The sequence below is a fragment of the Chanos chanos genome, chromosome 2 (genome assembly GCF_902362185.1).
Source record: "Chanos chanos chromosome 2, fChaCha1.1, whole genome shotgun sequence".
In the NCBI taxonomy this organism is placed as follows: Eukaryota; Metazoa; Chordata; class Actinopteri; order Gonorynchiformes; family Chanidae; genus Chanos; species Chanos chanos.
Window position 1 is genome coordinate 48,027,907 of NC_044496.1, and position 23,255 is coordinate 48,051,161.

At 38.8% G+C, this 23,255-nt stretch overlaps 3 protein-coding genes across 3 annotated transcripts; all 3 read right to left on the reverse strand.

The window, feature by feature from the left end:
• Positions 1–330: 330 nt before the first annotated feature.
• On the reverse strand, positions 331–21,315 carry cenpi (centromere protein I). Its single transcript, XM_030765469.1, has 21 exons — positions 21,300–21,315; positions 12,519–12,686; positions 11,181–11,318; positions 10,824–10,942; positions 10,479–10,586; positions 10,271–10,319; positions 9,738–9,784; positions 9,321–9,410; positions 9,091–9,222; positions 8,314–8,442; positions 6,723–6,843; positions 6,402–6,496; positions 6,134–6,251; positions 4,669–4,733; positions 4,234–4,343; positions 3,062–3,197; positions 2,642–2,766; positions 1,982–2,030; positions 1,202–1,420; positions 687–728; positions 331–474 (listed from the first exon to the last, which is right to left on the reverse strand). The coding sequence occupies exons 2-21, from the start codon at positions 12,676–12,678 to the stop codon at positions 331–333; spliced, it is 2,196 nt and encodes a 731-aa protein (XP_030621329.1). The 5' UTR covers positions 12,679–12,686; positions 21,300–21,315.
• Positions 14,268–15,879, reverse strand: tmem35 (transmembrane protein 35). Its single transcript, XM_030766305.1, has 2 exons — positions 15,760–15,879; positions 14,268–14,630 (listed from the first exon to the last, which is right to left on the reverse strand). Exons 1-2 carry the CDS (start codon positions 15,877–15,879, stop codon positions 14,268–14,270), a joined length of 483 nt encoding a protein of 160 aa, XP_030622165.1.
• Positions 17,188–21,959, reverse strand: arl13a (ADP-ribosylation factor-like 13A). Its single transcript, XM_030766304.1, has 10 exons — positions 21,940–21,959; positions 20,383–20,496; positions 20,159–20,229; positions 19,573–19,822; positions 19,152–19,257; positions 18,657–18,862; positions 18,174–18,276; positions 17,773–18,040; positions 17,548–17,664; positions 17,188–17,255 (listed from the first exon to the last, which is right to left on the reverse strand). Exons 1-10 carry the CDS (start codon positions 21,957–21,959, stop codon positions 17,188–17,190), a joined length of 1,323 nt encoding a protein of 440 aa, XP_030622164.1.
• Positions 21,960–23,255: the final 1,296 nt, after the last annotated feature.

Here is a 23,255-nt window from a genome sequence, read left to right on the forward strand (position 1 = left end):
AAAAGTTTTAAAAACTGATTTTAATCTCATTGAAGAGTTCTTATATAAGACAAATCTAGAGCTATGCATATCATCAAAAGCTGGATAAATATCAAAGCTCAGGTATTACAAAGGTCAGGAGTTAGAAAAGGAACACAAACACAAAAAATAATATACAATTAGGATACAAAAAAAAAGCTATGTGCAGTGAAAGAAGCTTTACACAACATTGATTGCTATTTCCCCTTATAGAGGATGTCACAATAAAATATTTACACGTCCTTTAAAACACAGCAGGCTATCAATGTCTCTTTTTAGTCCTCTATGTAACATCTGCTCCTCCTCTGCCAATCAGGTCTGGCTCACTGGCTGTCCGTCACCTTGGCTACCAGAGGAGATGGAACGCTGGTTGATGTTAACCTGGACAAACTCCTTGAGGCCATCAAAGCCTTGGTTGAGGAGGAACTCCATATACCAATTTCTGTACTTTCCAACCTGGAGAGGGATACACGTACTTAGTTGTGAAGAAATAAGCAATAGCACACACACACACACAGCATCCAGTTCTGTCCATTAAGGATATCTCTGCTGAATAGACAGGACAACATTTTTGAATAATCGCACGCACGCAAGCCAATTAAATATGAAAGGCACAATTCAAACACTCATCAGCAGAGTTATTAATAAAAAGAGACACACTTTAGTACCTTTATTGAGTTCAGGTCCACATCCCTCCTCTCTGGCCAGCACTGATAAAGAGAAAGCATAAATATTCTTTTTTTTTTCTTCTTCTTTTTCTTCTTTCTAGTCTCCCCCCTCTTTAAATCTCATAAGAACAGTACTGGGTGTTGCAGATGGACCAAAAAAGGTACTTGTATTATTTAACATGATGAAAACTCAAGTCTCATGCAGCTCCCATGAATAATAAAATGTGATTCTGTATTAATGGATCTTCTATGAAAGATACATTAATACCACATTCATCTCCTTGTTCAACCTTTAACATATTAACTAAACTGAAGTCTGCCATGTTTCAGAAGACAGCTGTCTTCATCAACACTGGGCGTCGCGCTTGCAGAAAATCATTTGAATGATTTAATAGCTAACTCCTTACCCCCTCTAAACTCTGGTTGCTGTAAATGCCAAACAACAATGAGTGAGAGTTCTGAAAATCGTGTTTTTGATTTCAAATGTCAGGCAGGAGCGTTGATATCTCTCTCACCTTCTGGTGGAACTCGATGGCGTAGCTGAGGAAAGCCGGGTGGTGGATTAGGTCAAAACTGTTCCAGAACTCTGGCACGCTGCTCTGGGCCAGCAGATCCTCGCCGATTTCCATTCCCATTCCGGGAAGGAACATCTTCGAGTTCCACAGGCAGCTAACCATGGTGACCAGTAGCTGGTTGAACTCTTTGTATGTGTTTCCTCTTACATGAAATGTCTGCTGTATTCAAGGGGGGGGGAAAAATTGGTTAATATATCCTTCTCCACCAACCCCAGGAGAATCACCACTGTTAAATGTAAAAAAGAAAACAAATATTAAGAAGCACTTGATCTTCTAAGAGAGGCTTACATATCATTTTGGTCATGAATTTTACAAAATGCCTCACTATGGGCTCTTATTCAGCTCAGACAGGCATAAATCTGCTCTCTCTTATGCCAGACACACACCCAGCTCACCCTAATGATGTATAAAAAAAAAAAGGACAAAAAGAGAAAGGGAGAAGGAGAAGAGGGACACCTTTCTCTATGGGATAACGTGTCTCAACTGAGCTGGGATCACTGGGCCTCTCTGATCTCCAGTGTGGTTCTTAATACATCTCTTTCATCCTCAGTTGAAAAGGTAGGAGCATGGTGTGACTTCATTATAGATTCTCATTACACAGCTTGAAGGTCTTTCTAATATGCCCGTTATTAGTGAATTATTCAGAAAAGCCTGGCTTATTCAGCTTTGTGTTCGAGGCATAAACGCCAGTGGCTTCAACAGTAAAAATCTCTTCATTACCTGTTTCTGTTGCTCTTGTTTTTTCGCCAAGGTCAGGTTTTTCCGGTACCTGAGTGTGAAAACATGAGATGACTGCATAAAGAGGCAAGAATGTTTTGTTTTCACTTTGTGATAATTCAGAGACCCACAAACACAATGTGACAGAGTCATCTGTTATCACCCTCTGGCAGTTCCTATAAACATTCAGTGACAAATTTCGCACAAGAAAAGACAATATCTGCTCAAGTTATGCATCTGGAAGCATCAGGTTCAAAACGCAGGCAATGCAAGCTAGACTATGGGCAGTTAGGGAAAACAAGGGACTGATAGATTGGGTCTTAGTAATCTCATCCATGTAGCAATTAAATATTCAAACATCTACTACACAACTATGCTCTAATTACCATTCATTCAATTTGCATTGACACACTATACAAATTAGGGAGGCTGCTGTGTTCTGTCTTATAAATCACACAATATAATGAGAAATGGGTTTTCATGACTTTGTAGAGACTTGTTCATAGGCTGCATGACAACACCATAGACCTGTCTGATTTATAAATGTTTTAGACCTGCTATGACTTCACAAAGCAACACGAAAGCCATGATAATACATAGCTGTACATGCTAAGAGTGATTTCTGAAGATGAGTCATAAGAGAGCAGATGGGTTGAGCTTTACCTGGCCATGATGTAGCCTAGCTGGTCTACAGTGACTGAATCTACAGCAAACAGGGCAGGGTAGAAAACCCCAACAGGAGGCATCACAAACAGAGGTAAGCTGTACTTCAGAAACATGTCACACACCTAAAAGTAACACACACACAGACAGAGACAAACACACAGACACACACACACACACACATACTCCCGTTAGTACAAAACTATGCAGCAGGCAGATAAGAATTCATCGTCTACAGTAAAACATTCCGCGTGAAGATGCAATTCCTTTTCTGAAAAGCACCGTGAACATTTTCTCTGTGCTCACTGTGAATTCTCATCTGTGTAAGAGCTCTTCAGCAGCTCTCTCAGTAAACAAAACAATAAGAACAACAGCAACAACAAAAAAACATGGTACTTACACAATGAAAGCGTAACTTACTGTCTCATAAAAGTTTAGTGCGTGACAGAGGAGCAAGGCGTGGCAGTTCTCTAGCTGCAGGCCTACAGTGGCTAGACGTCCAACAAAACGCACCAGCTCCATCACTGAGTCCATAAACCCAGACAAGGTCATACTCCTAAAGAATGGGAACAACATTCACACAGAACAATATGCTCACTCTACAACTCTCAAACAGATAGTTCTCAAATTCTGTATACTACAATTCAACCTTTTTATGGCCTTGGAGTAACACTACGCAATATTTTATTGATGCAACATGAAGATAATGCAATATTTTCTGTGAAAAAATTATAATGTATAATCTACAAAACACATACAACCTATGTTTCCATGGTCATCTAAATATTACAGCTTTCATACAGTGACTGTCCAACAGATATATCTCTGAGCAGTGTCTAATGTTTAGGAATCCCTTATACCACAGAGAAACCCAAAGCGTAACTGGAATAATAGGCAAATTGCATTGATGCATAGCCCATTGAAAGCCTGAGATAGGGCTCTGCTCTCGATCATCTTTTCTCCTTCAGCGACCCACCTCCGTAATGTAATAAAAAAAAAAAAAAATCCAAATCAGCACTGAGAATAAGCGATACACTGAAGCAAGGAGGAATTCTCAGCTCTTCATTATTACCACAGTCCTCAGAGAATCGTCTAGATAAACGACGTTCTGAAAGCATGTCTAATCAAGGGCCACATTCATTGATCTTGTCTTACACTGGTTAATATATAAAGTAAATAAGACTGAAAAGAATAAAAAAAAAAAAAAATTTTTTTGATAAGTCATGTGACTACAGTGTGAGGGTGCTAAGGAGATTGGTATTAAAAGCAAAGCAAGCCCCAAAGAATTTTAAGAAGATGCTAAAGCAATTCAATTATGAAAGCAGTAAGAACTAAAGAAGAGGGAAGAAGAGGGAACTAAAGCAATTTTGAGTATGACAGGACTTAAACGGCCTTAATTAATTGGATACAGACACTGGAAAGATTTAAAAGAAGATTTCCAACTGATGCGTTTCAACTGGCTCTCCTTTGTAAGGATATTGCCCAGTAAGAAGAACAAACATGTTCTACAGGATATGATAACACACAAACAGTCCTGGAGTCATATCCACTGTGTATGGGCCAATAGGCAAAAGCCTGTCAGAGGGGCTCACATTGCACTGGTGCTGTTTAGGCTGATGTCCAGACTGTCCTCTGACGCACTGACTGAATGCCAGGTCAGCCACTTCACCAGCATAATGTTCAGACACTCAATGACACTGCACTGTAGAGAAGAGAGAGAGAGAGAGAGAGAGAGAGGGAGAGAAACACAGAGATTGAGAGAAAGAGCAGTGGTGCACTCAGATAAGGGCTAGGGGAAAATCAAAAGTCAGGCTATTCAACAGAGCATGCTCAGTCAAACCCCTTTTCTTTAAATCTATGAGAGAGCACTGAAAGTGCCCTGCAGAATTAGGGACATGGCCTCAAATGTACAAAGTGAGATGTCCTGGACATACCCAGGAACAAGGTATTATCCATGATTAGACAGGAGACACAATAACGACGGCAAAGAGGAAAAACATAATGATAGGGAGGATAAAGTAACAGACCTTAAAAAAAACGGTGGAAGTAAAGTACAGTTGCATCAGGGGCTCAAACAGCAGAGTCTTTATGCCTGTGAATAGAAAAGACATAACAGCTCGTTTTTAAATAGTTCATGCTACTCAGACTGTTATAACCCCTCAACAACAGAGAAAAACCAGACACATATCACATTAAGCTACACTCAGCCAAATGCCCTGTTCCAGTTCTCATTCAAGACTTCTTTCAGTTCACTCTCCTCTTTGAGGCAAGATGTGAGATGACTGGATCTGTCCGAGCAACACCGAGGACGCACTACTTAAGCGCTAATTGAAGTCTTACTCCCAATATCTGTATTGATTAAGTCAATTAGAGGGAGTCAATAGGACAATCACACAAAGCAAGAGACTACTGAAGAGTACAGGAACAGTGCGTTTGATTCATGTACTTTCAACACAATGAGGAGAAAAGCACTGTCCATTAAGCTCACTGGTCCATTCATAGCAGGAAAAAGTCTAAATAGGCATGTTAAAATAAGCATCTAGGTCTCTGAATATTTCAGTCAATGGAGAATATTCCACTGGTGATGCCACTTTTGTTCAGAGCCAATCACATGTTCAAATCTAAAATAAAGTGTGAGAATGCACTGGGACTAATTAGGTGTGAGAATGTATTAAAGCTTTGTTTGCTACATTTATAAAAAAGCGCTGACAACTTTTGCATCAAAGTAGCTTCCAGACATACAGTTTTTAATAATGTAAAAAGTCTTTCACGTTACTGAATTATTGAGTTAAAAAAAAACCCTTCTTGTTCAGTATATTAGAATAATCTGTTCTTTTGTTGTATATTTTAAGCATATTTTTTTGTTATATAGTTGTCTAAAAAGAATCAAGCTTGTTCGTAAGTATGTCAAGAGGTGACAGAGGGCACTTCTTATGAACTGCTTTGCAAAAACTGACAGAAGGGGAATGCCACCCAGGCCTAGACCTGAAAAGCTGAACAAATAGAAGACTAGGGGGGGAAAAAAGTTCCCTGAACTTGTAATTAACTGACTTATCAAATAATTGTTCACATGGTGTTCTATGATTTTAATTACGTTTTGAAAATGTCTGAAAATCAGTAAATCAGTTCCAGTAAATAAATTTGCCAAATTAATCAAAACAAATATTGTGGCCTTAATAAGAACACTTGTGGGTATAAAGTTTATATAGTCATCCCGTTAAACCAGACTTTTTTTTCTCTCATATCAACATGAAATTAAGGAGAGAATAAAAAAAAGGTGCCCACATTCTAGAACACAGATTGAGAATTGACTCAATAATAGTTGTTTTGGCCAGTACGTTGTCAGACCTTTTCCTGGATATAGGTTTTCGCCGGCTTAACGAGATCACTTCCCTAATATCACTGCCTGTGAGACAGAGTCAGGCGGACAAAAAAGACATTTCAAACTCATAACAGCACCAGAAAGTAAAAAAAAAAAACCAAAGTACTCACAGGAGCTGGGCACCAGGGGGATGTCGCTGAGTAGACCCAGGATCTGAGGCCTGAACAGAGATCCGTCCCACACACTCAGGAACTTATACAGGAAACTCTCTGTGCTAGAGAAACCCTCCTGACAACCACACACAGCACAGTGAGCAGTGTCCATTAACCACTATGACTCAGCTACCATTTATTAACACTCCATCAAGAGGGGCAAGGAAAGATGGTGAAAAGATAAAGGGCAGTAGATGAACAGCTGAACAGATGGATGTGCTCTAACCTGTAGGAAGTGTTGTGTAGAGAGGAGCATACTAAGAAAATGTGAGGCTTCTCCTGAGGCCTCGGAGCTGCCGTCTGCCGGCCCGAACAGAAACTCTGTCCAAAAATCAAAGTAAAGAGCAAAATAACACTCGTATTTCTCACACAAACTCACGCTCACAACTTTGGAGATGCAAGCAAAAGTGAAAAAAAAAAACAAAAAAAAACAGACAGAAAGACCAAGGCCAAACATCTCTCTCGTGGCATTACAAAAGGCTGAGGGGCAGTTTTGTTTTTTTTTCTGAACAAGTTCAGTACAACAGAAAAGTGAGTCTTGTTTTACCCTGGTGCAGTGAATCTCCCAGCCAGAAGTTGAGGCGCAGGGAAGCAGACTCGTCCTGCACACAGTCAAGGTAATGCAGAGCCAGGGAGGAACTCAACAAAGAACCCATCTGGGCTGGCAACTGAAAAAACAAACAAACCACAAACAAGAGACGCCATCTAATCACTGGTGGCCACAAGAACTAACAAAACAACTGTATCACAGTCTGGAGCTGTCAAAATCGACCACAGGTAAACAGGATTTCGGCAGACAAACAGCGTTTCCAGCTGCTTCGGTCTCACGCTTGCCCTTCACTGACACATGGACAGGGTTTTCTTCCCCTCTCTAAGAACCTGGCACACCCCGTAACGATGGCTCAGATAACAGACGAGTCCTTGTATTTCAGCATTTCCCACAATTCTAGATACGTCTGACAAGTGGCAAACAGCTGCCTCACAATATGGGGAATGTGTGCATATTAATTAGATAATGCAGAAGAAACAGATTGTCAACGGACATGGCTGAGTCTTTCCATAATTAAGAAGCAAATGTATCATTCATCTGAGAAATGACTGGGTTTTAATGACGATGGAAGCGCACGGGGAAGGAATCAATGATCCTTCATGAGCATCATCATGATTGATTTGCAGAATGACTTCGTCGTGTTTTCGTTGAGTGACTCGTTCGCTGGCTGATTTAGCCATCATTTCCTTTCATGATTCTCTAAATCATAAAATAAGGGAGTGCTCAGAGCTCATGTCAGTGCCGCAAACCAACAACTGGGACTTATGTTGCATGAAGCATTAAACACCTAACCTTTAAACACAAAAAAAAAAGAAGACTAGAAAATTTTTCAGGTCAGTGAATCTCATCAGAGAGCGTTACTGTAAACATTTTTTATGATGTGTAAAATGGGGACAACATTTCAGCACAACTGAATTAATGCTTCAGAGACTCCACTGACCTGTCATCATTACTGATGTCAGTTTTAAAAGAAAGCCAAAACACTAAAATAAAGTACTTAAATATGTTTATAGCTTTAATGACAGCTAAACCATTCAGACAACATATTAAAACAGTTCAGGCATTGCAATGGTCCCATAAAAAAATGATTGTGGCACAGCACCACCAAGTGGTCAATAAGCCAAAGTGCAAATTCGATCAATTTTGGCGAGAGATCCAGTAAAGGGCCAGTTATGCCTGCTCTTGTCTCTATATCATCTTTAAACTGCTGCATAAAGCCATTAAACTTGGAATAATCGTAGAAATGGCACTGGATGTTTCTGAGGTCAGATTGCTGCCTGTTGAAAAGATCTGTCTTGGACTTGATGCCTGTGAAGTGGGTTTCTGAACCTCAACAGTGAGAAAACTAAAAGGAAAACTCACTAGAACTTTCAAGACTTTCAACTGCATGCAACATTGTCTGTTTCCAGGCAGATTCAAACTGTTTACTGTGTTGCATGCATCTAAACAAATAAACCATACAGACAATAACCTGAACTACTGGCCTAACAAATTAATCTTAAGGGTGTTCCAACACAAGACTGCATGTGGAAAAAAATACTGTTGGATAACGTATCCAAAGTCAGGCTGAAATGTGTATTTTCTTTACCTCTATGTTGTGGAGGTTCTCTAGGAGCTGGGAGAAGGAGCTCAGCTGTTCCAGGCGGAAGACTTTCCTATTGGACGAGCTGCTGTGGAAGGCTGAACTCAGGGGTGGGATCTCAAGGTGATGTAGCTTCTGTGGTTGGAGGTTAAAGAGGAAGGTGAGTTTGAAAAACTACCTTAAGAATCCAAACACATCTGAAAAGCAATATAAAGCCACCTTCCTTTTCAAAACTGTGGTGTAAATGACATATACTACCTTTGACTACACCACTTTTGCATATGCAAACATACTTTTGTATGAAGATGTTAATCAAAAGCTGGATACTTATTACTGCAATCAATACATTGCTGTAAAAAAGGGCAACAGCACAGGTGAATCACCATCCACTGAGATAAAAACAGACAAACAAGAGAGTCTGTTGGGGGGCTACAACACACGTACAACTGAACACAGTAAAAGTTATTTGCTTTTGAATAGCATTCACAGTCATGTGGAGCACACACTGTGTTCTACACTAAATTCTCTCTTTTGAACTTTAAAGGTAAACATGATGAAAAATGCAAGCGCTGTTAAGTAATTGTATCTCTGATATATTCAAACAGCTATCAACAGTTTCACTTAAAAAAAAAAAAGGAAAAAAAAAAAAACTTCCTCCTCTATCACTCACCATGCAACTTGATTCAAACTCGAACCATAAAAGCAAACAAAACCCGGAGGAAAAAATAAAATGGTATATCAGATAGCAGTTTCCCTTGTATTTCACACTTTGAATTGACATACTCTTTTTCTGGAGGTCGGTTTCTCTTTCACAGCCAGAACAAGGCTCTGATCAGTCAGCACTTCTCCTCTGTTCTTCCTCTGTACTGCAGCCAGAGCCGACTTCCACGGGGAGTTGTGGTTTTTAAAGCCAATCTGACAAGAGAAGAAATATAACGTAGGGTATCAGTCACATCTGTGCATCACCGGAAAAGTGAAGCCTGTTAATGAGTCGTTTTGGTGGACGCACCAACCTTCATTCTCGAGGGCAGAGACACAACCACCAACTCTGGGCAGAAGACTTTATAGAGGGCCAGGAGCTGACTTAGGAAAGGCTGTCTGCCCTAGAGGGGAGAAGAGAAGACGACTGAGCCCTGACAGAACCCTACAGACAAACCTGATCCAGTTAACGACACAAAAGCACCGTCTGCTTTCTCCAACAAACGTAAAGCACAAAAACATCAAAAAGTCAACACAACGTTTCTAAACTCACAAGATCATTTACTCTGAGCAATATTAATGTTAAGCCAAGGGTCATCACTTTACATGCATTAGATAGAAAATAACTGCAGTTCTTCAGCAATAATGCCTTAATGATACTGTGGGAATTTTACAATATATTTACCAAATGAAATGATAAAAAGAAGGGGGCAATTCCAATGTCTACTCACCATTTTTGCCTGAACATCCAGAAGCTTTTTGACTCTGTAGGGTTTGACTGGGTAGGGGGGAAGACATAATTAGTTGTATTCACAGGTACATCTGCACTGCCAAACTACTAATACTTGAGTCTCATCAGACAAAGTACAGAGTGCCATAAATAAAACCAATGAAATAATAATCACATTATTGTTTTCAAATAAAAAGCTAAAAGATTTAAGATTCTCATTCACAAAATCAAAAAGTACTGTCATCAAAATTTAGGCCTATGTCTTTTAATTAATCTCCAGAGTATTTACAATTTAAACACCTCTTGACTGTGTCATGAGTGCACTGGTTGGTTTTGTATACTAGTGATTTCTGGCGTTGACAACTGAGAAATTGGTGTGAACAAAACTGGCAGAACGTGGTGTGGGTGGAAAAAAGGACACTGCCACACAGCAGTGTTGATTATAGCTCTTGAAGCAACACAATATAAAACCTTTTTTAAAGGTTAGTCAAAATATTGTGAATATGATGAACTGATCATTTATTTGGATCTTACCATGCTCCTTCATGGTCAGAAGATACAACAAATGGCAGATATATGGACACTGAAAAGAAAAAACAAAAATAAGAGGACGGTCTAAACAGAGGAAAGGGAAAATGAAGCTTAAATGCCTGATGTTAAAGAAATGTGCTATGACAACAAAAAGCCCAAACTCTATAAAACTGTTTTATAGGTAGACTGTTAAAAGTAGAGTTGAACACACCAGATTTTCATCAGTCACAAAGCTGAAGATGAAGCCATAGATATCCCTTAGTTGATCTTTACAGTCGACCAAATCAAACACTGTCAGCACCCAGCGTACAAACAGAACCTAGGAAAAAAAAAAACAACAACAACAACATACTATTGTCAACTGCCCCTGCTACTTCCGGTGAGAAATATGAAGACTCATCTGTGAAATCATCTTATGAGAAAGATAAATGTTTACAATAAAAACGCATATAAATCATCTAGGGCATGACTTTATTTTCATTTCATCTGACTGGATAAAAAGCGTATCTGAAAAAGCACTTGTTGTGCTAGATTCTGGAATATATCAGAGCGGTACCTGAGCACTCATGGGCATTTTCCCCACACATAACCATGACACTCCTCGAACCACAGCATCCTGTGTTACTATGGTAGCAGGTATCAGAAACTTCAGCACCCGTAAACAAATATTACCACCTGAATAATGAAAAAAACATCATTACATCTCAATTAATTCTTTTTACTTGAAAATATTCCTGAAAAACAATCGAATGGCTTAAAAAGACACATATTACTTGTGCGATGGAATATGTGAGTAGATGCTGAAGTACTTAGGGAGTGTCCGATTTGATTTCAACAACTGACAGATAAATAACTTGCAGGATAAATACGGGGAGATGCTGAAGTAAGAAGACAGTATATTAGTTTGTCTTACCAACTCTGAGACTAAGCGCAAAGTCAAGAAGGATGGAGATGGCCTCTGGAGAAAGACCACGACTGAGAGCAACAGACTCCACCACAACCAAGTTCCTCTCCAGCTGATCATTGCCCTTCACTACAGTTCCCGCCTCAACTACAGACCAAGCCGAGGAGAGACAATCAGTTAGACAACAAATCAGTTAGACAACAAATCAAATAAGACAATACTCAAGAAAGTGAAAATGACTGATGGGAAAGGTCCAAAAATCCTGTGCATAAAAGTTAAAAGACCAACTGGAAATGTGCTATATGGATTCACTATATTATATTATATATTTCTACTGTTGAGAAGTCTAATGCAATCCTGAAAATACCCCAGGCTGATGAAGATATGATTACTGAGTTGCCTGACCAGAGGAATGTTTAAGGAATATCTCAGAAAAAGCTCAAATTTAGCTGTGGGTAAAGTTTTTCCATGGTTGCACTGACACATCACCTTCTTGGTTAACTAGATAGGTCACCGTTTTTCCATTTGTACAGTGTGTAAATGTGTACGTTGTCACTGGCATTCTGAATCTATAAGCGCACACAAGCCTCTGTGCAGAGCTGTCATATCTAAGGAGCAGATTCACGGCGGCTAGACTGGTATTCAGTACGGTAGGGACACTAAGTCATGTTACTAATGTCAAACTAAATTCACGCTGACACGAACCATTATTATTTTCTGGTAATAACCGGGTGATAACTCTAAACATCTCATAGTGAATCATATGCTTATGTAGTCTTAAAGCAAGAGGGAAACGACGTATAAGCAAAGGCAATGTTACAACACTTTTGCAAACAAAACGAGAGACGACTCATGTATGGTTCTGATGTCGAATTTGGCGTAATGCACTCACAGCCTGCTGTAGCACAGATTTGGTCCCATCCTCTGTTGTCAAGTAAACGCTGCTTTTGTTTAGCTACTGATATGCTAGTTTTACTTACAGATGACGATGCTGTTGGCAATTGCTTTTTTAGCTGTTCAAGAGATCTATCAAAGCACGAACTACCAAAGAATTAAAATTCACGGATTAAGTTTGTAGTAAATTTACGCAAACTGTCGGTTTAAAAATGATCTACATTGACAGCCAAACGTACTGTCATAACAAGTAGCTTGCTAGCTACAGTTAAGCAGAAAGGTACATAAAATAATAAAACTGTCACATTTCAGTTGTGAGCATTGTAGGAATTGCTGTTGCTCTAATGACATGCATGCAGGCAACGCTATTTATGGTGTCTCTCGTTTTTAGCGAATCTAAGCTAAAAAGAAAACCTGAAGTCAATACGTGATAGCAGTGCCGTGCTAGCTTACCTTCAGAGAGATACTTCAGCGAAAGCCGAAACTGAGTCTCCGCGTCGACTTTCTTTCTCACGTTTTCTCTTAAACTTCGGTTGCACAGTCCAGGGTCAGATGAATCTGACTGCCTGGACGCATCTGCATCTAACCCCGACAACTGGGATGTTTCTGACATTATGGACTCTACATATTACATACATTTATATTTCTTTGTGGATTTTGAGGCCAACATCCATTCAAATAAAACTCAAATCCACCGCGGCGACCGTTTGCGCAGACGCATTACATTACTTCCGCTTAAAGATCACGCCTCGAAATTGGATATTCATCCCTGTCCTTTGCGGGAATGCTTTGCCAAAGAAAATACACGTAATTCAGAACATTTGACACACATCTCATTCTAATATTCAAAATCAAGGTAGATACGTGCGATGTCTATAACGAAGAGTTCTCCTAAAATATTTCGGTATGAATGTAGTCGCAAACAATGAACTTGCATTTAATTGTCAGTTTCATCCCTTAATCGTTCTGTTGGCACTAGCCCATTTTGAAGCAGAATGAAATGATGAAATGTATGTAATGTATGATTCCTCCAAGAAAATAATTTAATACAGCCAACAGACCTTTGTGTGACAGGCTAAGGGCGTCAATTCAAAGTTTTAAATGCTATTGTAGGCTAGGGGAGAAAATTTTTGTTGAAAAATGATAAAGATATAAAGCCAATATGCCCCCCCCCCCCACACACACACACAAAACAGAGAATCTATCACACTGTATGTAGTTCATTCACAGCATCAAGCTGAAGACCATCAAAAAAAATTTTATTCAAAGTGAAGGAGGGTATTTTTATTGGCCAATTCTTGAAAAGAGACAACTAATAAAATGAACATTGTAAAGAGAATTGCCTTTTGTCATACATATTTTTTAAAAAAAACAAACAAACAAACAAAAAACAGATCAACAAAGTCAATCTACCACACGAGGGACATTCCAGTACAACTCTGATGCTGATGCACAGACAGATTTGAATTTTTAGCACTGGAAATTTTTGTTCTGTGATTAAGGGACCATTGAATTATCATGCACAGTAATAAGGGAGGTATAGGACAGGATTGTTGTCTAACACATAGCAAAGGTCAGCAAGAAAGCAAATCAAAATGATTGTTTTCATGTATCTTAATTTGAGGTAAAATATGCTTTCAGTGTTGCGTCTGTTCCTGTTAACAATGTCCTCTCCCAATACTTGACCTAGTCTAGCCATGCAGATATGATTCTGAAGTAAAATTTTTCAAATTATGAACCCCAGTCTATGATTTTTATTGAAACTTAATAATATAGCACAAAAAAAGATAAAATCATTAGTGTGAGAATAATAATCATCTGCAATACACAAAATTGACATGATCACAGTATCAGAAACCAATTTCAGAAAAGCAGTTCTTAACATTATGGGATGGAAGCAGAGGGGGAAAGAAACAGAGCAGGAACTGAAATAAGTAGTCTGATGTTTTTGCCACAGAGCTAAACTCAGAATAGCTGCCGTAAAAGTGATTAGCCAGAGGTTACACATACACCAGGGCAGGACATCGGGGAGATGGGTCAAATCACTAACCAGACTGGGGTCACCTGGGAAGGGATCAGAAGATGGTGGAATCACTTTTTATAGCAACTGTCTTTGTGTCAGCTTCAGTTCTATGATCCAGAGAAACTTCCAAACGCCCAAGCTTCCATGGACGGCTGCTCTGGGAATGCTGAGCAGGGGTACTAGGAAACTTTTACTTTGTTCTTCTCTTGGGCATTTATCTGTTCTTCCACTCTCTCCTCCCTCTCTGGCCTGTCATCGCCCTGTCGGGCAATGAGCAGTCGGCAGGTCAGGAGTATGCCGAAGACAAGAGCATGTGCATAGCGTTTCAGTGGATCTCCTACCAGCTGGTGGAAGAACAGTACTGCTAGCATGACCAGGAGCAACAGAAAGTTGGCCACATCTTTCGGTCTACCAGGTACAAGGGTTAGCACCACACCACAGGTTACCTCCAGAGTACCAATAATCTTTCTCAGAAGAACAGAACTTATGCCCATCTTCTTCAGGCCTGGAAGTGCCTTGGCATAACTCTTGTATGCCCTTTTCTAAAAAGGGATGCAGAGCAAAAAAAAAAAAAAGTAAGTATCAAGAAGAAAAGATCCACACAGAAAAAAAAACATATTTCTCACTTCATCACAATCATATTTCAAATCTTTGAGTATCCAATAATGATCCAATAGTCTGTCTAATATCAATATATCTGTGCAGGCAGAAATTCAGAAATTCTCTTCAGAATTCTGAAAATGATAGTAAAAAACGCTACAGTTAAGTAATTTGGTACATCCTACACGTTTTTACATATAAATTCATTAACAAACAGACAGTAACATGTATAGATGATTTTCAACTCAATTTTTGACCCAGCTTTATAACACTCATGCAAGAAGTGGTAAATCATCAGATTAATTTAATTTAGATCCGTGGAAAATGAAGGGGCTAGTCTTTGTCTTGAAAGCATTAAAAGCATACTTGAACGATACTATAAATTACATTCAACATAGTGCTGACGACCACAGACCGCTGTCCATCCCACCTCATTCAACATCAGCATCAGCAGGTGCGGGACAGAAATTGCTGGAAAACGCCGCCATTGCTGGAGCATGTAATGTTACTTAGGAAATAATATTTTCAGACTAAGTTGTGTGTTGTGCGACGTAATATATGTTGTAATTGCAAGTACAATGTCAGAATGATTCCTCCATTTATACGATTCTTCCATTTTTGTGCAATTGGTTACGTAACGGAACTAAAAAATAATGCACATGAAACCGTCCTGCCATGGCCACAACACATAAAGATGTTTAACTTTTGCTTCTTAAGTCAATAAAACATCGTCCATTTGAAGTTCGCAGAATCAGACATGTCCTAATTAGGCTACATATATTTGTCGCCGCTTACAATGATCAGAAGGGGGTATGATTTCTGGCTTCTCGCAGGCTAAATAATTCATAATATGCGAAATGGTAACTGCAACATCGTACCAAATTATTCGACACAAACTATTTCCTTTTAAATGTGTCTCAGTGGTCAAAATTATTGTAGTGCGCTTGCAAGTATCACAAAAGGCGTAGAACTAACCGCTTCCATCCTTCGAACAAAAAAAGGGTTTAACTCCAGGTGCGGCGGCGGCGGCGTTGTCCCTGAAAGGGACGGAGAACAGTGACGGTCACTTACCATTTCATTGTATGCGTCTTCGCTTAATCTTGGTGTGAGTTTAATGGTGCCCATGAAGACGAAAAAAAGACCCAGTGCAAAGGAAAGGGCGACGATGGTTACTGTCCTTGGCGAGGCCATCTTCGGCGAATATCACCCTACAAGCCCAGTTTCAACTCACCCACTTCTCCCCCCTCTTCACTGAGGCACTGTATTCCCTTCAACGGCCCGCTGAAGATGCATAAAGGGGGATGGGCTAGAAAATAAAAAATGGCGACATGCCATCTCATTACAGGGTCCAAGTGCCCAATTACCACGATTCCCACTAGATGATATTAGTATCCCCCTGAGTTTCTTGCAGATAAATGTTGTGTGGGACTACTCTTGATGATATTGTAATGTGTCTGTATGTCGACTTCTTTGTGGGCTGCCTTACAAGACATTGATTATGCATTAAAAATTTGAACAGCCTTTGTAAACAAAGAGAAGATGGGCAACATGACCTTCCAGCCTTCAGAAAATTATTGTAATCCCATTTTTTGAATGACTGTTTTTGTACATTCGTCTTGAAGACAGAAATCCACCTGCTCCATAGCATAGGGTCACAATTCAACTATTCTCAGCAGTTCTGTATTTGAATTTTTATTTTATTTTTAAATGAGTCAAAATAGTGTCAGGGAAGTATTCCCATCATACAATTTCTCCTTCACCTTTTAATATAAAATCAGGACATCTCTATAAAAAACTGAGATTGTGTGTGTGTGTGTGTGTGTGTGTGTCAGAGAGAGAGAGAGAGAGAAACGTACAAAAACTAAAATTACACCAACATTATTTGAAAATTATCATCCTTTCAAGCACAATAGGTATTAATAGGTATTACAACATAAAACTGTACTGTTTGTGTATATCTATAGTCACAGTGCTCACAGATGGTTTATCATGCCATGAACAATTCTTTTTAAATGACCTTTGAGTTGAGTACAGCTGATTGGACAAAAATACTGTACATGCACAGTTGTGCATTTGAACACTATACTTTATGACATAACAGTGTCTGAATAACAATGCAGTGAATCAGTGAGGCCTTCTTCACAGTTGCTTTATCTCTTTCATGCTTTCTTGTACTGCCATTTCCTGGATAGATACTGTAATTTATTCAACGTCCTGCTTATGTTCACCACAGTCTCAAAGGTCCGAAACAATTCTGAAAAACAGTCATCCAGGGAAGACAGACGAGAAATGAAAATTCATATCAATAGTCAGTCAGACGCCCAGTTTGGCCAGTGGGGATGAGTGCGTGGGCTGGACTCTGTCTCTCTCTGAAGGCCCAGCTGAAGATGTGTTGAGGAGGAGGAGAATAAACAAATTCATAAACTGTAGAAGTGCTTAGGGGGTTAGAGTGGGCTGTATCGCTGCATGCTGCATGTTGAATGGATGAAGCTCCTCTCCTTACTGACCCTCCACCAGATCCTGGTCCTGTCGGGCTTTTAGAGCCAAAATTGCTTTTCTGTAAAGATCTGTCAGGAAACAGGGAATTTATATATTTTATGTTTAACTGACTCAAGTTTCCGTCATAACATCTTCCACTGCCACATTCTGTAACAGGTCTTAGAAGACAAAGATATGTGTTTTTTTTGTTTGTTTGTTTTCTTGTTTGTTTTTTTTATTCATTCATTAGTTAAATATGATGCTTACAAATCTTTTATGAAACTTCAGCATCAAAGTAAAATTGAAATGGATGATATGCAATGTCTTCATTATATTACTCTTTACTTCTTAATCAGCTGTTTAAGATGGAACAGGACTCACCAAAAGTGGTGGATAAGTCAACAGGCTGTGAGTATGCAGTAGGTAACTCTTCAGTATTTATCTTGTTTGCCCGTTTAACTTTCACTGCCTTCTTTTTTTTCTTCTTTTCTCCTTTTCCTGTGAGTGAATATTTTCAGTATTTTAAGATGCAAAGCATACGGAATTTATAATTCTGAATCTGAATCATTCAAAATGTTTCAATGTTCGTTCGCTCAGATTGAATACCTTTGGAGGACTTAGAGTCCTTGATAACAGAAGATTCCGGCAGATCCAAGGTCTCCTCTTTCACTCTGACCTTCCGTTTAAGCTTCCCACGTTTCCCAGGCAACAGAGCACTGCTTGCTTTCTCTTTATGCCCATTCTGCTCTTGTTCTGCTTCATTTCCATCAGCCTCCTCCTCTTCCTCTTCCCCTCCTTTATTTTTTGCATTCTCTTTTTTAATCTTGACCTTTGCCTTCTTCTTCCTCTTTAACTTCCTTTTTAGTGTGTTTTCCTAAAATCAAACTCTCATCAGATTACAAGGTCAGATTGAAAAATATTCCATTTTTAAGAACTGGTTGCGATTATCAAAAAGAAATTAAGATAAAGTTGGAGGACAGACCATAAATTAGTGACAGTATAAGCACCTTGTTCAAAATATTTCTTATTGGTTGTAGAGTGCCTCCTGTTCTCCGTTCTTTCTCCAGGGGGTGCTGGACTTGCCTTAGATCTGTCTTGCTGCCTTGTATTCTGCAGGTGCACACGTGAACAGGAAAAGTCACTAGTACAAAGTTTCATGAGGTAAATCATAGCAAGCCGTACCGACAAAGAACGAAATAAACGTAAAGCTGTTTTGCTGTTAGTTACCTGACTGTAATCATTATTATTTTCATCACAGTGTAAATTAATTGCATGTCACTGTGCATCCGAAAAAGAGGAGTAATAAAACACTGTACATTGAATGCACTTCACAGTTAATGGATATCTAATTGGTCTGATTTTAATCATGACACTACTCATGATTTTAAAATAATAAAATCAATTTTCAAGCCAGTATGACTCTTATTACCAGAAAATATGCATGAAAGAAAACTGTAGCATGAACATGCGGCATTAAATGGATCACTCACCTTTCTTCTTTGGTCTTGCCACGGGTTTTCTCGCCTTTCACTCTCCTTTCTTTATCTTCCGGACCTAGTGGCCTCCTAGCATCTCTGACCACACGTGCACAGAGTTCTGGGTAATCGAGACACACGGCCCGCAGTAGCCAACGCAGACCACGCAGTGTCTTTTTGTCTGACCAGCGCCGCAAGTCTATCAAAGCTGAACATGGTTCCTACAGAACAGAGCGCAAACAGAGTGCAAAATCTTTAGCTCATCTTTGTTTTTACTGCTTGGACACAAGAAAAAACATACTATTTTAAAATATACAGTCAACAAAAAATGTTCTCAGAAACATGCAAATACCAAAACACCAATACACAAACTCTGAAATTTTAAATTTGAAACACATCTAAACCTTTTAAAACTGCTCTACATGTGAATGTCAGATCCCTAACAGAGCAATTTCAGTGAAGGCATTTCAACCGTTTTCAGATGAATAAAGAACCGTCACAGGAACTCACAATGTGACACAGAGAATGACTCTGATTGACCAGTTTCTCCAGAGACAGCATCTCAATAAGTTCACTCCCCAACAAGGCGTTCATTTTGTCCTGTTTGTTAGCCAGTCTGTAGCCAAGCAAAAACAAGAAGTTAATTGTTTTGCCTCAGTAAATGTTAAAGAATATGGAAATGATTGAAAAAAATACTTATGACAGCACATTCAAATTCAATTTAGCATATCTAATAACTTGAGCCAAAGCATACTAAGGACACTATTTAGTTATTCAAATTAGCCAGCTTCTATAAAGTATAATCCACTTTTACATTCCATTCATTTACATTAGACCAATAAATCTATAGTCTAAAGTTTATTTGTTCGCTGACATATTGTAAATTTACAGCTGAAATCTCTTAAAGGCCTATATATAAAAGAGCTCTTACACCAGTAGCGGTTTTCCTGCCACTCTGGGGTTTTTCAGAATGTCCGTGAGCAGCTCTTTAACCTCTTTGACCCGTTGTCTGTCACTGGAATCCACAACAAAAATAATGCCATGGGCCTCCCCATAGTGTTCCTTCCATGCTCCCCGAGCCGCCGGAGCACCACTCATATCCAACAGAGTCACCAAGAAGTTTTCAACCCTCAGCTCCGTGCGCACACATCCGTGGGTCGGGCCTATCTCTCCTGTGGGTACTGTGGAGACAAAAACATTATGTAACATCAACATCTAATCCCACATACATTACATTTCTAATCCCTGTCTAAATACATTGCAAGATGTTACACTGTAGATTTACTATAGACATAATGTAGTAATGAAGTGGTTATTAGAATGCACAGTTCATGAATAATGAACAATCTGTACTCACTAAATTGTATTTTGCCATTCATGTTTAAGCAGAAAATTCTATGTATGTAGGTTATATATTCTCCTGTGGATAGTGTCTGGTAAACTTCAGTCCCTCCCTATCAGCTTTTATGTAAGCTTCAAGAATTAATAAAATAGTACCATAGGTTTTAGATTATTACCTCTCAACATCCCTCTAATGGTAGATGTCTTTCCAGCATTGTCAAGACCCACTACCAACACTGTGATCTTCCTGAGAAAATACAAAAAAAAATGATGGTTTCACATTGTCTGAGACACTACAAAATAATCACAGTAACTGGATTCACGCATCCATTAATGATCTAACACAGTAACAGGCTTTGGATTAAACTGTGTCATACGAGTTGTTCTTTCTGGCTCTTACCTCATTGGTTGCTGGAGCTTGGAAACCCAGCTGCAGCAATTGCTCATCAGGTTGAACATGTTGAGCTGAGGTGGAGAGCAAAGAGGAGAGCACCATTTTCTCCTTAGTTCGTACCTGCACAAAGAGAAATCAGCACCCTGATGTAGTGTTTTTTTGCTCTGCCAAAACACTAGGGTATTTTAAGGCACAGTCTGGGTATTGTCTGATCTGCTTCTCTTGGGCGTTACGCCCAGAAGGGGAGCATTGCAATTCACAAGACTAATTACTTGGGGGGGGGGTTGGGAATCTAATCACTGAGTCTGGTCAAAGATTACATTTATGTTTAGTACTTGCTACCTGCTGACTCACCATAGCTGGCAAATTTTTTTTTTCTATCTGAATGTGACATCTGTTTAAAGCAGGCACTCCCTCACTTTTATGGGTCTTTAAAATGTATGTAAAAATAAGATATACTGGTTGAATTGCTCTATGAAGTCTACATATTACCAGTTAGCAACTCTGACTCAGCAACTTGTTATATTATATAGTTTATTATATAGCATATTATTTTTTCCCAAGAATTTAACTATGGCTCTTTATGACAATCACTGTCTGCATGAATTGAAGCATTTAGATGTCAGTCATCGTGCCATTTGGGTGACCTGGACTAACTCTGATCACATTTAGACACCAGCTGTCTGTTCTATCCTTAGGACAGGCTCATGAGTGTAAACACACATGCACAGATGCACAGGCACAAACACACACTCACCCACACACATGCACAGGTGTGTAGAGTCTGATATGCAGTTTAATTGGAGCAGTCTTAGTTCTCTGTCCCGTTAATGTACATCTGTTCAGTGTCCATAAGCCCCTATAGTGCTGTCTAAGACTATTACATCTGCTCACTTCTAAGCACACTGACCCCTTTATCCCACTGTGCGCACATAGTACAACTTTCATACAACTCAGGCACGTTATCATATGTTGAATATGATATAGTATTATAAAGTACAGTTAATGAATCTGGATTACCTTTCAATAAGGCAAGGTGATTAAAGATATATGGATTTTAAGACACAGCCCAACTGATGAAAAACATTTGACTTTAATTTTCCCTTCCAAATAAGCATTCATTCTAGGATATATTTAAGATGAATGTCTTATACTGATGTATTACTATAGAGTGGATGTAAGAGCTTGTAAACTCTAAAGAGATGAGAAATGAAGAACAGCTCAAACTGAAATGAAGCGGTGAATCCGAGCATCAGCAAACTTTACAAGCTCACACGCTCTCTGTGTAATCGTGTGGTCCTCTCAAGCATCAGAATTTGTCTTTAAACTGTTTAATAACTTTCTCCTCAAATATCAAAGCGAAACAAGCTGAAGGAAAAAAAATTACCTGTTTGAAAAAGTAATAACTAAATTAAGCACTTTCTAGAGTGTATATCAGTCAATACAATATGCTATCTCTCTCTGAGTTTAAAAGCAGTGATTGCTAAGATTACTGATGTTGAAGAGGGAAAGAATACCACAAGCTCAATAAAGGTACAAAACCAAAATTCTCTGGTTACTTACAGTAATATGTCAGCATCCATGCGTATGTTTGCAGTGGTTTGTCCAAGTACATTTTGCAGAGACCAGCTAAAAACTAATCAGGCTTGGATTCTTTCACTAATCCTGTCACCTCATGGGGGAGGAGCCAAGTAGGAAACACCATCTTAGTCTCTTCACCAACTAAAATGCAAGCATGTGTCAGAGACTCTCCCTATTGGCTGGCTTCCGTTCATTTGATGAGGCCAAATTTAGATGTCAGCTCCTTTATTTTAAGAAATTGTTTATATTAGTAACATAACAAAATTCTGACATCAAGTCACATCCAATCAAGCAATTAAATACAATCAAGTACATTAACAATGGGGGTGAAAAGGACAGTAATCGGTGATATGAACTGTTGCTCTGATGTAATAGCATGAAAGGCATGTTACTGGTCATGACATCATAGAGAGTCATCATCCTCTTGTTGACAAGCTTATCACGTTGTGACATCAGCTAATGTTCTGTATCACAGGCTGATCCAGAAAAGTCCAGCATCTGCTGCATTTTTCCAAATAAACAAGTTTCCAACCAGTGTAGTCAGTTTTTCATATGACAACAAACATTTGTACTTTTTCAGTAAAAGAAATTCAGAACCCTTCTCATTTATAATTTTATAAACTTACAATTACAAACTAATATCAACAATAGCACTATAAATGATTACATCTGTAATCATTGTTTGTAACTACTATCCGGTGTGCTTACTTTATATCTCTTAAATGCCACTAGAGACATATTGATTATCATTAAGATCTTGAAATAATTTCTGATTAAATACATTTTTCTTTTTGCTTTTTCTTTCTTTCTTTTTTTTTTTTTTTTTTTTGCAGAGTACAAGCTATGAATATACTAAAGCAAGTAAACATAAAACTTTCTAGTCATTTGTAGGTTGTCAAATATTTCTAAGCAGCAATTTAAAAAGTTATCATAAAATAATATTTAGGTAAAGATATTTTGTTCTCTTATTGTCATTGGATAAACACACTGATTTAGATACAGTGTTTTCAACAGACTGCTGGTCCTTAGTATCTGTAATAATGACAACAGGCCAAAGTGTCACTGCCATTTGCTCATTGTGTATAGAATGTGCACCAGTCATGGCCACAAGAGGTCCTTAAAATCCTACTCTTAGCTTTATGTGAGAGGGAGTGTCATGCCCTTCCAATAAATGACTTCCATAAACAGGAGCAAAATTGATTAGTTATCTACCCAGATGTATCATCCAGATACAGGAAATGCATCCTGAAACTAGGAATTCTGAAATCAGGGAATATCCTGCCATTGTGCCCAGTAAT

What these genes read in the sequence shown, in the direction of transcription:
- cenpi (XM_030765469.1), bottom strand. Translation starts at nt 12,678, where the DNA reads ATGTCAGAAACATCCCAGTTGTCGGGGTTAGATGCAGATGCGTCCAGG. An exon ending in GCTGAAGTATCTCTCTGAAG is followed by an intron (nt 11,319 to 12,518) that starts GTAAGCTAGCAC and finishes CTTGGTCTGTAG; the next exon opens with TTGAGGCGGGAACTGTAGTG. An exon ending in TTGTGACTGATGAAAATCTG is followed by an intron (nt 10,320 to 10,478) that starts GTGTGTTCAACT and finishes TTTTCTTTTCAG; the next exon opens with TGTCCATATATCTGCCATTT.
- tmem35 (XM_030766305.1), bottom strand. Translation starts at nt 15,879, where the DNA reads ATGGCCTCGCCAAGGACAGTAACCATCGTCGCCCTTTCCTTTGCACTG. An exon ending in AAGACGCATACAATGAAATG is followed by an intron (nt 14,631 to 15,759) that starts GTAAGTGACCGT and finishes ATCCCTTTTTAG; the next exon opens with AAAAGGGCATACAAGAGTTA.
- arl13a (XM_030766304.1), bottom strand. Translation starts at nt 21,959, where the DNA reads ATGGATGCTGACATATTACT. An exon ending in ATGGATGCTGACATATTACT is followed by an intron (nt 20,497 to 21,939) that starts GTAAGTAACCAG and finishes CTCTTTGTGCAG; the next exon opens with GTACGAACTAAGGAGAAAAT. An exon ending in GGACTCTAAGTCCTCCAAAG is followed by an intron (nt 17,665 to 17,772) that starts GTATTCAATCTG and finishes ATTCACTCACAG; the next exon opens with GAAAAGGAGAAAAGAAGAAA.